We start from the raw sequence: 15,020 nt of genomic DNA, 5'->3' as shown, positions 1-15,020 counted from the left end.
GAGGCCGGCACACTGAAAGCGCTTTGCTTTCACTTTTACTGAAATCGAAGCATGCAAATGCGCAAATAAAGGCAAGGCCCAGACGCCCAGGGCTGCAGCTCAGGTAGAGGCCAGAGTGCACCCTGGCTGGCTGGTCAGCCCCTCCCTGAGCCCTCTGGTTGGGGTGGGTGAGCTGCCGGCAAGCAAGGCCCTGCAGGGAGATGGGGCAACCCCAGCACCCCAGAGTGCTGCAGCCAGAGGATGCTCCCAACCCCCAGTCACTGGCCGGAGCATGCAATGACGGCTTCTGACTCAGAAGACAAAGAAGGCGTCCCAATCGAAAGGCTGCCAGCTTCAAAGGCACAACCTGAACAAGTGCCCCCAAGGCCCAGGGCAGCTCCAGCCCACCAGGCGCAGAGCCCAGGGAGGACTGAGGCCAAAAAAACCAGGTCTCCAAGGCCCAGGCTGGTGGCAAGAGTGAGCACAGACCGATGGCAATACAACCGGTAGGGGGCCCCAGCCTTGCCACAATTAGGGGCTGGGGAGGCTGCTTATCTGGGAGCTGGAGTTTCCTCTTGAAACCTGCACAGAGCTAGGCTGGCGGGGCTGAACCACACGGACCCAGCCCGCTCCTGCTGGCCGGGGGGCCTCGGGGCAGTGCGCTACAAGCAGAGCCTGGGCCAGCACACTTGGGGGCCCAGCCCTCGCCAGGCCATACCTGGGCCTGACCCACCCTGGTCAGAGGTCCTGGGCCTTGAGAGACCAACTCCTGCCCTGGCCACGCCAAGAAACCCAAGTTGACTTCACCTAGGCTTCTTTCTTAATCACCTTAACAGTGAACACAATTGTTAAGCCTTCTCCCCTAACCCTGCCCTCCTCCCCTCCCCCACACCGCAATCCAATTATGTTCTGAGCACAAGAATCCTTTATAAAAATGAGCCCCCAGACTGCTCTTGAAGGATGTGCCCACAAAAAACGGTCTGTGTAATGGATGGTCAGTGCATTTTATTTAATCAGCACAGTACAAAAATAAATAAAAATAAGGGGAGGGGAATTAAATTACAGCCAAACTGAGCTTCATGACCTTGTCAGATTATAAACCACACATACTTACAAACACGCTATGCATACATACAAAAATGAGACAAATATAAATTAATATTAACAATACCCACAGTTTGGTCAAAGAATAGCTACAGAAGAAATTGCACTAAAAAACCAACATACATCACACATGTGTAATTAGCAGTTTCAAATATACAGCTAAGAATAGTTCCAAGTGGAAAAAAAAATGGCACATTTCCTTTTCATTGCAAGTTTAACAACTGCTAGAACAAAACTAAGTTCTAATAACTGCATGGAAAGAATATATCAACCCTTCAGGTTTTACAAGAAAAAAGAGAAAAACCAAATCCTGAACTATTATTCCTGTGACTTGTTCTGTGCACGGGTGTAATTTTCACAGCCATCTGTTCTAAGATTATTTTTCTTAAGACACAAAATGCTCCTGGTTTGCATGCACAATATCACTGTAAAAGCAACAATTAAAGAATAAAGGGTGGGGGTTTTTTTGTAGGTTAGTTTTTCTTTTTTTTTTAATTGTTCTAAAAGTAGTCTTCATAGCAGCATGTCAAATGGGTTCATTGCTTGCACACTCAAGTATATCGGTTTCTTTACACAATACTGATGACCAGTGCAAGAGGAGGAGACCTCGCCAGGCTTCATATGGATGGAACTAGAGACTTCTTTCTTTAGTCCCCAACCATTCCTGAAATTTGCACCGCCTCCATAAATTAAAAAAATAAATATGGAGAGAGAGAAGGAAACACACACGACTGGAATCTCGCGGGTGCGCGTTCTCGCCGTTTCAGGCCCAGCAAGGCCCACGAAGGAGCGACTCCAGACCCCGGGTCCCGGGTGCTCACACTTGGCCCCCGGACGCCACCCCTCCCCCACCCTCGTGTGCTGCCGCGGACCCCGCCGCCCCCTCCGGCCGCCTACCTCGGGTCACACACGGCAGCAGGATCTGCACAGACAGGCTGTGTGACAACTCCCGCGGAGCAGAGGCTCTGCACGCGAGGTCCCCGCCGGCAGCCGCGGGTTCCTTCCACCCCGCGGCAGGTAAATCTGGCCGGCGGTCCTGGGAGCGGCTGGGCATGGGCCTCGGGGCGCAGCTGAGGCCCGTGCTCCCAGCTTGGGGCAGGCCCTCGTTCTCGCGAGCACCACGGGGCCGCAGGCTCGACGCCGGGCCTGTTAAATCGGGAGCTCAGTTTCACAGCTTTCTCTTTTTTATGTGAATTTCAGTAGTGCTTGTGCTGAAATGGCAGCCACCTGGAAGCTAATCCTATGTAAAACGGCCCCCTGCCTCCCTCACCCCCAGCCTCCCCTTCTAGCCCCCCTTGGGGGTTGAGACTGGAAGAGAGAATTCTCTGTGGGCCTTCACATCAGTCTTTGTTCCCCAAAGCCAGAGGGATCGCGGAAGGCTGGCTCCCTTCTCTGGGTCCTCTCCCAAGCCCCCAGCCACCGATCTGGGAGAATCAGAAAGAAAATTAAGTGACACATCATGGGTTTTTTTTTTACAGCCACTGAGGTTGAAGGTGGAGACCCAAACCAGCAGCTGCAAATGATCAGCGGGAGAATCAGCAGGCAGTCAGGAGTTCGGCTCCCGGCTCATAATTGACTCCAAGATCCAGCCGTCTCCCTGGGCCTTTCAGGACAAGGCTTCATCTTCAGAAGCGACTCAACTGTTTGTAAACAGCTTTAAATCAACAGGGGGTGAGGGGAGGGGTGCATCATTACCACATCACCCTGATCCCTGACATCACCCCCACCCCAACCCCTGCAGCTCCGCAGGGCAAATGTCATGGGCACTGGCTCAGTCCCAGGCATGGCAGCCCCACCTGCCCGGGAGGCAGGCTGTTGACAATGGGCACCTGCAGCTGCCCTGGCCTTCGCCACGGGGTGACTAAGCTGCATGATTCAAATGAAAAATTCACCCAAGAAAGGAGTTGTCCCTGGCGTCACCCCACCCCTTGGGAGCCGGGACCCAAAATGAAAGAACTTAGTGAGTCAAACCAGCTCATTAACCAACACTACCAACAGGGCTGGGGGTGGGGGGACGAAGGAGGGGAGGTTGTGGGGGGGTGGGGGCGGTTCCATGTCTCCATGAAAGGAAAGCCCTTCTCCCTAAAAAAGAAAAAAGAGCAAACCAGGGTCATGCATGGCCAAATTAGAGGACATGATCTTCGCACCAGGCCGGCTTCCCCTCGATTGAAGAGGCTGTCCCAGGGCCACGGGCGTTTGGCCTCCTAAGCCCACGTGCAGCGCAGTCCAGGTGGCCGTCTCCAGGAGCCTCTGGGAGAACAGACGACCCAGAACAGGAGCCAGCAAAGGGCCTCCAACCAGAAACTCCAGTTCCTCCCTGGGCTGCCTGGCTGTGGGCCGCCTTCCCTGCCTTGGTCCAGCAAGGGCGCAGGCGGCAGAGGCCAGTCAGTCCTTTCAATTCCCCAGAGTGAGATGTCGGGGGCCAGGGTGGCTCTGAATACATCTTCTGAATGTTGCACAAGGTTCGGGAGTTCAGAAGCGCCCAGAGATCTTGACAGGGCGGAGGAAAACCCCAAGGAGGGGAGGTGGGAAGGGAGAGGCCCTTGGTGGCTTTGCTAGACACATACTGTACAGAAAATCTGATTTAAGAATAAATTTTTAAAAATGAATTGAATCCTTGAGCCATGATGCAGGCTGGCGGGCTCACCGGTCCAGCCCGAGGAGGAGCCGCTTCTTGTCCTCCTGGCCGCTCTCGTTCTTCAGGTCGGAGAACACCTGCGTGAAGTAGTGGGGGTCGGCGTTGATCTGCAGCATCTTGGAGCTCATGAGGTTGATGACGGAGAGACAGCGGTCCCAAAAGGCCTCCTTGCAGCTCTCCACCAGGAAGGGCTTGAGCGGGTAGGAGATCTCGTTGCCCATGTAGGAGTAGGAGAGGTACAGGCAGGTCAGCAGGACCGCCTGGAGCTCATGGTCGGAACCCACCTCGGAGGAGATGACATCCCGGCAGAGCATGTAGAGGAAGACCACGTTGGCCGGCGTGATGAAGCCCTGGTCCTGCCAGCCCTGCAGCAGCAGCGAGCGGTCCACGCTGCGCAGCCAGAGCACAGGGTCCGTGGGGGACAGGTGCTTCAGGCGGTAGCACCGGCGACAGAGGAACTCGCCCAGGCAGCGCAGCAGCTCGCTGGTGGACGCCTGGACGATGACCCGTTTGGGCGTCCCTGCGGAGCTGACGGCAGGGTGCGGGGCCTTCTTGACGGACGAGGAGACCCCTGTCTGCGAACCCGAGAGCTGGCTGGCAGGGGGGGCGGGCGGCTGGGCCGGCGGGGGCTGGGCGAACGTGGACAGGTTGGCGCACGACAGCGACTTCTTCAGGTTCTCATTGTTGAGATGCGTGATGTTGTTCTGGTAGCTGCTGTTGGGCTGCACCTTCTTGGAGTTCTTCTTCTTGGCCGACACGGCCACGATCCTCTTCCACGGCAGCACGGAGATGATGGAGTGCCGCTTCAGGTTCTTGTCCTTGGCGTTCTTGCTGTTCTGCACGGCCGTGTAGTGGCCCACCGTGGCCGCGCCATCCTCAAACAGCGTGGCCTTCCGGTAGCTGGGGGACAGGGACAGCACCGTGCCCATGGTGCCGCTGCGCGCCGGGCGGGGACCCGCGCCCCTGCGCGCCCAGCCTGCCGGCTGGAGGAAAGAAGCTCACCGAGCCCGCGGCGGCCAGGGGGAGGCGGGGGCGCTCCCGAGGTCGCGTGCCGCCCCTCCGGATCTGTGGGGGGAAAACAAGATGGTTCTCAGCATCAGGCGGGGCTCGCGCCGCGCTCCTCCGCCCCGGCTTTGGCGGCCCCGGCCCCGCGCCCGGGGCCTTCCCCGGTTGACACGGCCCCGCCCGCGTCCCCGCGCCGCAACCCCGGCCTCTCCACTGCGGCACCGGCACCCGCTCCCGCCGCGGTCCGGATGGCAGCGCGGGGGCGCGGGAGCCGGCAGAGGCGGCCGGGGACCCCGCCTCGACACTGCGCGCGGCCGCGGCCCCGGTTCCCCGGGGACAGCGGGCTGCCCGAGGGGCAGGCTTACCGAGCAGGTGGCTCCGGCGCTCCGCACCTTCCGCAATGCGCGCCGCGGCTCAGCGCCGCGGTCCCGGGGCTCGGCGGGGCTCGCGCGCGGCGGCGGCGGCTCGAGAGCTTCTGTCCAAGGTTCTGCAGGCGCCGCGGCCCCGCCCCCAGCTCGGCCGCCTTCGCCGCCGCCGCCGCCGCCGCCGCGCCCGCGCCCGCCCCGGCGCGCACCTCAGCGGCCTCCCTCTCGGGCGCGCGCGCGCGCGCGCGGCCCACGCGCCGGCCGGGCCTGGTCTCACCCGGGAGCTGGGGCCGCCGCCGTGCTCAGCACGAGCGGCGCGCGGTGCGGGCAGCGACGCGGCCGCGAGCCCCGGGCGCCTCTCTACTCGCAGCGCCCCATCCAGGACCCAGACTCTGGCGGCGGGGACTCGCGGCACCTCCCCGTCCCGCCCCGCGGAGCCGCCCCCTCCCCGCACTGCTCACCGCCCGCTCGGCGCTGCCGCGCCAGCAGCAGCCCGGCCGCGTGAGACTCGCGAACGCACCGCGCAGCTGAGCTCGGGCGGGTGGGGAGCTCCGGACGGGGAGGGCTGGGGCGGGGCCGGGGAGCGACCCCGCCCGCCGCCCCGCCCAGACACGTGCTGCCTTTGTTCCCGCCGCGGCGTCCTCAGCTGCCGGCGGCGGGGGCACCCTCGGCAGCGTCCGCGCCCCGGCCGCCTGAGAAGCAGTCCACGGAGGCTGGGACCCGAGTAGCCTCCTTCCATTTAATGCCCGAGATCCCGGGGACAGAAGCTAGGGCGCTCAGTGAGCAAGGGCGGGGAGGGGGGAGGTCTTAGTGCCACGCGCATCTGGAGGGGACTGTCCCATGAGTTCAGAGTGCTTTTCCCTCCGAGACCTCTGTTGTCCCATCCGGGTCAATGCCCACCAACCAGGTAAGTCTCCGAAATACAGGCCAGAGGCGTAGGCTGCTCTGGGCTGTTCCACGGAGCTACTCGCCTTCCCACACTACACCTGGACAGGGCCCTGAGGCTCCTGGCTCGGTCACTGCCCCAGAGACGGATGAATACTGAGCCCATCCTTAATGTGACCTCAGAATTTCCACAGGCCCTCTTTTATCTGTTATAGTACAACTGAAGCATTTGCTTCAACCAGCCTCTGATCTGCCGACTTTATTTTTCATGCTAAGCGGGTATAATCTGAAGACTCGGTGCTCCTAAAATTATTAAATTCTGAGTCAAATTCTGGTTCTGTTAAGAACTTTACTTTTCACACAAAAAAAATAAAACAAGAATCCTTCACAACGGCTCTTCTTGTTATTCTTTTAGTTTGGTTCTAGAGATGGGTGACTCAGATTTGACCACTAACCTGGGAAAGAGGAGAGACTTAAACCATATCCTAATTCCAATTACCACTATGGACTTGGTAAGGAGGAAGTGGCAGTCCAGAGAATACCCAATCCCCTGATGCCCAGACCACTCCAGCAACCTGTGTCAGCTCTGCCTACTGCCCTGAGCAGTATTAAAATCTGGTGTCACAACAATGCTACATCATCAGAAAGTACTAGAATTTGCTAAAGTACTACCCAGAGGTTTCTCTGTCAGTAATGGCCTGGGTGGCCGTATAGTGGAAACGCAGTGCTCGGTACTCAGGCTACTTCTTGTGGCGCTCTTTAGAAACATCCGGAGCAGCTGTCATTTTAACTTAGAAGGTAAAGGCTGGCCCTTAGCTTGGTGTGCCCCTCCCTCTGAATGCTCAAGGAACAGCCCCTACCTGCTTTTCTAATGGAGCTGTGCTCTATAGAAGGAGCTGAGCATCAGTCTCCTCCGGGTCCCTGGCCCAATGACTCTTCATAAGGCAAAGCTGGACCCCAGCCTTTTTTCATTCTGCCCCTAGTGGAGGCCCCGCTCCTGACTTGGCCTGTGACCACATTGCTTTTCCTGTGTCCCCTTCAGATTATGGATAGTTAAGCAGAGAATAAATGCTTTCCACTTTCCCAAATATGCTTAGATTTCTAAGCCTATAATCTACCCCTTATAACTATCTGGACCCACCCTGCTACCAGTACCTGCAGATTTCAATTCTAACTATTCCCAGTTCATGGTGGGCAGTTCCACTTCACTCCATCCTATTTCCCAAACCATGATGGAAGCTCGCGTTGGCCTGGGCCTTTTCCAGCTTGGCCACTCTCATGTCCTCTCTTGCCTTTGTCCAGTCAGCCCTCACCTACTACCTTCAAAAAGAGCTCTTGGCAGAACTATCCCAACCTCCTCACGCTTGTCAGAGGTGCAGCCACGTGTGCAGCAGGGCACGAATGGAATGGCGCTGCCAGCACACTGGCTGTTGTGACTGAGGAACCCTAGACGCTGTCCACCCGTGTCATGCCCGCTCTGTTTTGAGGAGCCACACCACTCTGCTCACCCAGCCCACCACCACCCTCCTCAAGCTCCCATCACTGCTCCAAATGCGAAGCAAGGAAAGCAACCATCTGCCCGCAACGGCAGAATCAAGGACCCAGGAGGCAGACCCAGATGAATGATGCACAGCTGTTTTCTTCCCGCTCTTCACCAGAGAACTGCAGGGAAGCTCTCCAGATCCCACCCCCATCCATCAGCCTCTTTATCCTATAGTCTGTCTCTAGCTGCCGGAAGGGCCAGCCCGCTTGGGACATGTGCTGCTGAGCTAGGATTTCCTGGAGCGTTCCCATGCTCTGCATGCCCCCTTCCCAAGGAAGGGAGGTCAGTGCCCCAGTCAGCCAGCCCCCAAAAGGGTTCCAATAAAGCCAGGCTGAGCCCTGGCTCCTGAGGAAGTATGCTTTGTTCTCTCAGGCATCACAGAGCAGCATCTAGTGGCCCTTCTGGGCAGCACAGATTACATAACTCTAGCCTGCAGCAGGGTTTCAGAGCCAAGGGCCTCAGCCGCCGCTCCCAACGCCATCAGTATCTCATGAACACACAAGGAAGCCCTGGCACCGTGAAGCCTAGTGCCAAGGAGGGCCTCCAAGTGAGGGAGCCAGGCCCAGGCTAGCCCATGGGCCACCCCACCCTCTCAGCTGCGCCTGGATGCAGCTTATCAAGGCCTGGGAAAGGAAGAAGTCCTGCGAAGTCTAGAGCAGCGCTGTCTGAAAAACAGTAATAGTAATGTGAGCCACAAACACAAGCCACAGAGTTAATTCAGTATTTTCTAGCAGCCACATTTAAAAAGTGAAAGAAACAGGTGAATTTTAATAGTATATTTTATGTAACCTAATAAATGCACAAAATATTTCAACATATGTAAAAAGGAAGTTGAGCAATGAGTTTTTCATTCTTTTTTCACCTTCTTCAAAGCATTCTGGTTTGTTTACTTTTGCAAGACACCCCAGTTTGAACGAGCCACACTTCAAGGGCTGAACGGCCGCACGGGGCCTGCAGCCACACACTGGGCAGCACAGGTCTAGAGAAGTCAGCAGACACGCTGAGGGAGCGGAGGACAGGCTCTGAGCTCCTGGGACTGCCAAGCCTGCTCTGGTCCTGGATCCTTTGGGATATTTCTAAAGCCCTTTATTGAAGCACAGCTCCTCCTCAAGTAGAACTATACACAGAGACACCACATTGAAACATGACAGAGAGTGGCTCAGACTGGAGTTGGCAGCTAGAGCTCACCCCTTCCTCCCCGTGGCCCCAGAGTCCCATAGGAGTCTGAGGAGCAGGATGAAAATCAATGCTTTTGAACAAGATCCAAAAAAACTAAAACTAAACCACAACTGAATGCCAGGATTCTCCAGGCACCTGCCCTTCTGTTAACTGCATGTAACCCTCCCACCGCAATTACCCACAGAGGAAGCACCATCCCTGCTGTGCAGGTGAGGAAACAGGTGCAGAGGATATTACAACCCAAATCCCATGTCCTCACTGGACTACGAGGCCTTGGAAAAACAAAGATAACTGAGCCCTCGTGCCCATTTCAGACCTCACAGACCAACCTTCTCACCCAAAGGCCTCCACATGACCCTGGCTCTAAAGGTCTCCCATGGAGCGAATTTGAGACAGCAGAGCTCTGTCCAGTCTCGAGGGCTACACTGACCTGTCTGGACTTGATCAGAAGCCCTCCAGCACTCAAGAAAGGACACTTTTTGAAAAAAAAAATTGTTTTTATTGGAACTCATCTGAACATCAGATATACCTGGTGTTGGTTAGCAAGAACCGTTTGTACATTTGATATTGATGGTGCCAAAACCAAAACAGTGACTGGACATGATGGGGAAAGATGGGGAGAGCAAAAACCTGATTTTGGAGAGGAAAATAAAAGCCAGTCAGATTCAGTGAGGATGCAAAACCTGGTACAACAAAATCCTCTTACAAAATATAAATTTATTACGAAAACCTGGAAGGATAATCTGAGAAAGGGAAAGAAAGATAAAAGGAAGGCAGCAGGAAGGAAGGAGGCAGGAGGAAGGGGAGAGGAAAAAAGAGGGGAGAGAGGAAATGAGAGGAAGAAGAGAATACAGCTGAGCACAACAGAGGCGCAGAAGCTTACCTGCCCAAATGGCATTAAAGCCTTGCTATATAATCTCATCGTAAGACAAAGCATGCGGAAAACAGTGCTCGACCTCCCATCCGTCCCATTTCTAAGAGGTAAATAAAGACGCTCCCTGGGAGGGGGACATGAGGTTGCTCAAAAACCCAACAACGAAAATTAAGAGGAGGAAAAAAAAAACCCACACCCCACAGTCTCATTTCCAACGTTCACTGTTTAAAAAAGGAATAAATCCATCTGACAGCAGGAGAGGAGCGGTGGGACGGGAAGAGAAGCTGAAGGGTTTCAGACAGCCGGACTCCCCTGGGGGCAGAGGAGGAAGGGAGGGAGACATGGGGTGGTCGTCTGGCTGGGGAGGGCGGGGGCGGGAAGGAGGGAGAGACAGAAAAGAGCAGAGGAGGGGGGCAATTAAAACACTGACGTCTAATCTAGTTTACTGTGTTAAAAAGAGCCACATGCACAGCAGGCCCCTGAGGGCCCACACTGCTCCCCGTGTGGCCACGGCGGGCACGAGCTCCCGGCCACGTCCATTCCTTCCCGGGTTGAGCGGAGCCGTGCGGGCGCTGCTGCTGCGGCGGCGGCGGCGGGACCTTCGGCCAGTCTGCTGGGGCCACTGTCGGGGAAGGGCAGGCGGACAGGCCGTAGGGCAGGGGACAGAACACCGAAACGCCTCATTTTCAAATAAAAAAGAAAAGAGCAGTCTATACACAGTTGTTTGTTTTGGTTCAGTACAAACAGAATAAAAAGTCGTTGCTTTGATGGTCAGGCAAACACCCAATTCGGAAGAGGAGGCAAGGTGACGCCCAGCGGGTAGGTTAGGAGCCCTGGTGGCTGGTGGAGCGCCTGGCTTGGCAGCCCTCTCCCGGGAGGCAGAGAGCACAGCTTTAGGTAGTGTAAGCCTTTTTCCTTTTATTTAGAATAACCTTTTTTTTTTTTTCTTTTTCTTTTTTTTTAAGCAATTTCCCCACTCCCAAGTCGGGCCAGTAAAGATTACATGAAAACTGGCACACCTATCGGCTGGAATACAGATGCACCAAATGAGGATTTAAAAACTTTCCGAGCGAAAAGTAGAACAGAAAGAAAAAAGAATCTCCTAGCATTTTCCCCAAAGGTTTCACTCTCCCGCCACACACACTCTCCAAAGGACCGCTACAGATCCAACTCTGCAAGAGAAGACAGAGCAGTGTCAATCGGGGAAGCCGCCCGCGAGGCCACCGGGAGGCGTTCAGTCTCAGCAGGCAGAAGACAGCGCTGCCCGGGCCGGACCAGCGCCAGCACTCACCTATGTCAGCTTCTTGGCTTTGTTGTAGAGGGAATCCACTACTTTACTCATGTTCTGAATTGTTTCCAGAGCAGCTTCATACGTTTTATCTACTGGGGGTTCATCGAAAATAATCAAGACACCCTCCCCCTGGTCCAAGATCCCTGCAGGAAACACAAGTGAACCCAGGTAAAAGCAAGGATTAGACACACAAGCACTGAAGATGCAGCCCGCTCCCTAGCTGTCTCACTTTCTCCAGAAAGGAGGGGCAAGAGTCACCTTCCTGTTCCCTTTGTGCATGTTTATTATACGCTCTCATCACAGTGATGAGGGGGGCAAGGATCCCAGGGCGCCACCAAGGGAAACAATGGAGCGTCGTCATCCAACATCAACAAGAGCATGATGCCTCCTCACCACTTCATCACCTCCACCAGCCCCCTCGCCTGTATGGCTGCTACTCACCATGAAATTTCTTGTCAAGAATCATCTGTGATAATTTCCTTTCCACGTCGGCCTAAAATCAAAGCACATGATTAAGGGGATCAGCCATCTACTGACAGCTAAGTGACACAAAAGTCTTGTATAAAAGGGTCCTAGGGCAAATGGCTTGGAACAGCAACATGGCAGCTCCACTCTGAGCCCATGGCCCCCAGTCGCCACTGAGCAGCAGGTTGGGGAGCTTTGCAATAAGGCCTGGTAGGTGTCAACGGCAGCCCCTCCACCTGCACCCTTCCCCATCCCTACCCTCCAGACAAGCTCAGGACTCCTTACCTTGGAGAGTTTGATGAGGCTAGATATGTGTTCAATCTAAAAGGAAAGGTAAAAAGACACCAACACAGAAAGTTTTACTTTTGCCTCTAATACTGGGATGAGGGTAGTGCCCTATCTTGGATCCCGGCTGAATGTCAGGGCCAGATCCTCTTTAGCTGTGCCTGGTCCGTCTGCCTTCCCTGCATCATTACAATGACCACACTCCTGTCCCACATGCCCAGAGGAGACAGCATTTACCACACACACGGTGACTGCAAGAGCGGAGAGGAGGCTGCACCGAAAACAGGCAGGGGCGACCTCACCAGCCTCCACCTGACACCCCCCTCTCCTCAACTCTTATTCCCTGTCATAAAAATCCCAAGCTCGTACGGGGTCTCCTGCCTAATCCCAGGCACACCCTTGGTAGTGAGTTCCCATCTGGATGGGTGTGGGAAGGGAGGGGGCAACAGTGAGGAAGCCGAGCCAGAAACCCCCTCCCACCAGAGAAGAGCTGGAGTCCCCAGGAGGTTCTTACCTGTACTCGGGAAAAGGGCTCGATGACTCGGATCAGGTTCTGTTCCAGTAAGTTATCATACAGCTTGGCCAAGTGTGTGCTGATGATGGGGTCGTCCCGGAGCTCCACCCGGTAGTCTGTCAGGGCCTGCCAAGAGAGCAGAGAAGGGCACAGAGGAGGGCTGAAAGCCACGCTACTTGCAGCTCCCTACAGAGTGTGCTGGCCCCGTAATTACACGCTCGACCCAAGAGGCCTGGAGGGTTTGCAGAAATGAAGGAACTGCCATGAAGGCAGAAGACAAGGAACACAAAGAAATGAAAGATGAAGCCTACCCTAGGCACTTTGTTTCTGTCTGAAAGCCTCACACTGACCACTCAAACCATGCAAGCCCCACGAGCAGCTCGGCTTACAAGCCGAATTCACTGCACAAGCAGTTCTCAATGTGTGTTTCACAGAACAAGCACAGCCTCCAAGGCAGTGGGAGCAGGGGAATTCTGATGCTAAATAATGGGAAATGCTGAATTCCACAGCTAGCTCTTAGGGTTTTATAAGGAATATCAGCACAACATAGCTGCAGGTACCAGAAAACAAAGTCCCTTTCTAATTTTGTTAGCCCTAGTGTTTCCCAAATATCTGATCACGGTCCTTTTTTTTAATCCCCCCTGCTAGAAATGTTCCATCCAAATTTGGGGATAAAATGATCTAAACTCTTTGTTTATTCATGTATGTGATCTATTTATCTTTAATAATATTCTTCAGTATCCCGCCTCATTTCAGCTGTGCTTTAACGTGTTAAGGGAAGCAAGCAAATCAAGCCAAGGAAATGAAACTGACAAGAAATCTCAAAGAAGATGATGAACCTTGGGGACAGTCAGAGAGCCACAATGTCTAGTTTCTATTTTTCTTCCTGGATCTAGGTTTGTTTTTATTAAGTTGGTCTTTATACTCAGATTAACAGGAAGGAGACTCAGAAAAGTATAAGTCTCACCCTACCGCTTAGACAGGTTTTTCTCCCTTTCTAAACCTTCGCAAACATTGAGTGAAAGGCACAGGAGGCTAAGCAAGCCTAGAATTTCATCCTAAGGAAGAGTCTTTCAGCCCAGATGCACACATCACCACTGATGTCCACAGAGGAGACGCAAACCTGGCATTTCTGGAGCTGAAGGAACATCTAAGACCATGTCGCATGGTGCCTGTGTCAGACCCTGATGCAAGTTAGCTGTGTGACTAAGGCATTCTCTTTAAATCCCAGCTTCCCCAAGCATAAAATGTAGGTAATAGGTTTGTTGTGAAAAATGAAGTGCAAGACACATGACAAAACTTTTTGAAACTGAAATGTACTGTATATAAATGAGATCTCACAACTCAAGTTTCACTGTACACAAGTGCTTAACTACTTCTTGGGGGTGGGGAAAGAGTTGTTAATTTGGGGTTCCTTAATGTTTACTTGTTTATTTTAGCTGCACTGGGTCTTTGTTATGGCACAGATCTAGTCCCTTGACCAGGGATGGAACCCAGGCCCCCTGGACCACCTGCATTGGGAGTCTTGGCCACTGGACCACCAAGGAAGTCTCTACTTCTTGGTTTTGATACTGTACTATATTTAAGATGTAACCATTGGGGAAAACTGGGTGAATGGGACATGGGATCACCCTGTACTACTCTCTTTACAACTTCTAGTGAAACTGTAAGCATTTAAAGATGAAAAAACATTTTAAGTACTTAAATGGTCCTCCCCTCCACCTGGTTCCCTAGCAACCCAATACCATGCTTACCTTTTCAAAATCTGCCAGTGATCTGTTCTTGCTCGCCTGAGCCACACATTTTAATGCTTCTGTCTAAGAATAAAGAGAAAAAGAGTGACAGTGATCTATTCCGCACACTCACATCTCCACAAGTCATAAGAAACGTGATTCATCCACACAACTCCTGGCTATAAGGAAGAACCTGCCCCATGACTTTTCTTCTTCAGAGGCCTGGGAAGAAAAGCCAGAGGAATGGAGTACCACTGTGTGCCAGTTTCCCTCCAAAAGCAGAAGTGATGTGAAGATATTAGGAAGTACAAAGTTTTCCCAAAAGAAAGGCTTTGATAAAGCATTCTCCAAAGATGAGAAGCTAAAAGGGAAAATGGCCAGAGAGGTGTGAATTCTTTCCCCTCCTCCAAGACTCCCTACCCTCACCTACACCCCCGGATGCCTTCCTGCCCTGAGACTTGATCACACCTCGTGCTTTATCAAAACTCACTCTGCTGGGTTTGGTGCAGGACATAAGCCAAGATTACTTTCATTGGAATTGAGGCATCAAAACTCTACATATTACACTGAATGTTAAAACCCCAGAGTGATGAAGGTATAATTAACAGTTGAGGGGCAACCTCTAATCTGGTTATACAAGACACCTGACCAAGCTAGTAAGTCTGCACTCAGCAAGAAATCTGCAACATTCATCATCTGAGAGGTGGGCCTGACTCCTGCTTGAAAGCTGTCATCAAGGTACAAAGAACAAGAAGGAGCTCCTCTGGTACCAGCCTCTGTACTTAAATAAGGAAGGTAGTGTCTTCTACAGCAGACTTTAAAAATGATGCAAAACTCATCATTAGTAGAGTCTGTTCCCAGCATCTGTCCTACAGACTGAAAAATGATGAGAACAGCCTGAAACTCAGAGCCAGATAACCCAAGCTCAAAGTCTGACTTCACCAGTACTAGCTACTTGCCCTTGTGCTCTGGACACTTCACCTCTCTTGGCCCACCTCCTTACCTCTAATTCTAGATATGACAGTGAGTCTTTCATTACAGTAATAACCAATATCCTTTTGGTCAAAACGAGGGGCTGATATGAAACAACTTCTGATGAAAAGTCAATTAGGGCCATTTATATAGATGGAGGCGATCGTCTGCAGTGGACATTCCGTCAA

At 53.4% G+C, this 15,020-nt stretch overlaps 3 protein-coding genes across 10 annotated transcripts in view; 1 reads left to right on the top strand and 2 right to left on the bottom strand.

The window, feature by feature from the left end:
* CDK5R1 (cyclin dependent kinase 5 regulatory subunit 1) overlaps positions 1–5,252 on the bottom strand; it is a 52,956-nt gene extending 47,704 nt beyond the window's left edge. For 7 of the 8 annotated variants that reach the window (XR_006640819.1, XR_006549668.2, XR_006549670.2 and 4 more), the window contains exons 1-2: positions 5,092–5,252; positions 1,981–4,786 (exon numbers count right to left, since the gene is read on the bottom strand). Coding sequence is in view for 1 of the 8 variants with exons in the window: in XM_025281063.3 (XP_025136848.1) it covers positions 3,727–4,650 (924 nt within the window). In the remaining 7 variants the exon portion in view is untranslated. Of the gene's footprint in view, positions 1–967; positions 4,787–5,091 lie in introns of those variants that run through there. The other variant, XM_025281063.3, reaches the window with a different exon arrangement.
* LOC112583476 (translation initiation factor IF-2-like) lies at positions 4,649–5,596 on the top strand. The gene has a single exon (XM_025279120.3). The coding sequence runs from the start codon at positions 4,649–4,651 to the stop codon at positions 5,594–5,596; it is 948 nt and encodes a 315-aa protein (XP_025134905.3).
* Positions 5,597–9,174: 3,578 nt separating this feature from the next.
* PSMD11 (proteasome 26S subunit, non-ATPase 11) overlaps positions 9,175–15,020 on the bottom strand; it is a 28,877-nt gene continuing 23,031 nt past the window's right edge. The window contains exons 9-14 of the mRNA XM_006059426.4: positions 13,882–13,944; positions 12,128–12,253; positions 11,614–11,649; positions 11,305–11,356; positions 10,864–11,006; positions 9,175–10,744 (exon numbers count right to left, since the gene is read on the bottom strand). Of these exons, the coding sequence (XP_006059488.1) occupies positions 10,864–11,006; positions 11,305–11,356; positions 11,614–11,649; positions 12,128–12,253; positions 13,882–13,944 (420 nt within the window). The 3' untranslated portion in view covers positions 9,175–10,744. The remainder of the gene's footprint in view (positions 10,745–10,863; positions 11,007–11,304; positions 11,357–11,613; positions 11,650–12,127; positions 12,254–13,881; positions 13,945–15,020) is intronic.

This window comes from Bubalus bubalis, chromosome 3 (assembly GCF_019923935.1).
Source record: "Bubalus bubalis isolate 160015118507 breed Murrah chromosome 3, NDDB_SH_1, whole genome shotgun sequence".
NCBI lineage: Eukaryota > Metazoa > Chordata > Mammalia > Artiodactyla > Bovidae > Bubalus > Bubalus bubalis.
The sequence above is the reverse complement of the archived record's forward strand: the minus strand, read 5'-3'. Positions and strand labels throughout refer to the sequence as shown.

Bases quoted from the DNA above. Each gene is read 5' to 3' on its own strand.
- LOC112583476 (XM_025279120.3), top strand. From the start codon at position 4,649: ATGGTGCCGCTGCGCGCCGGGCGGGGACCCGCGCCCCTGCGCGCCCAG.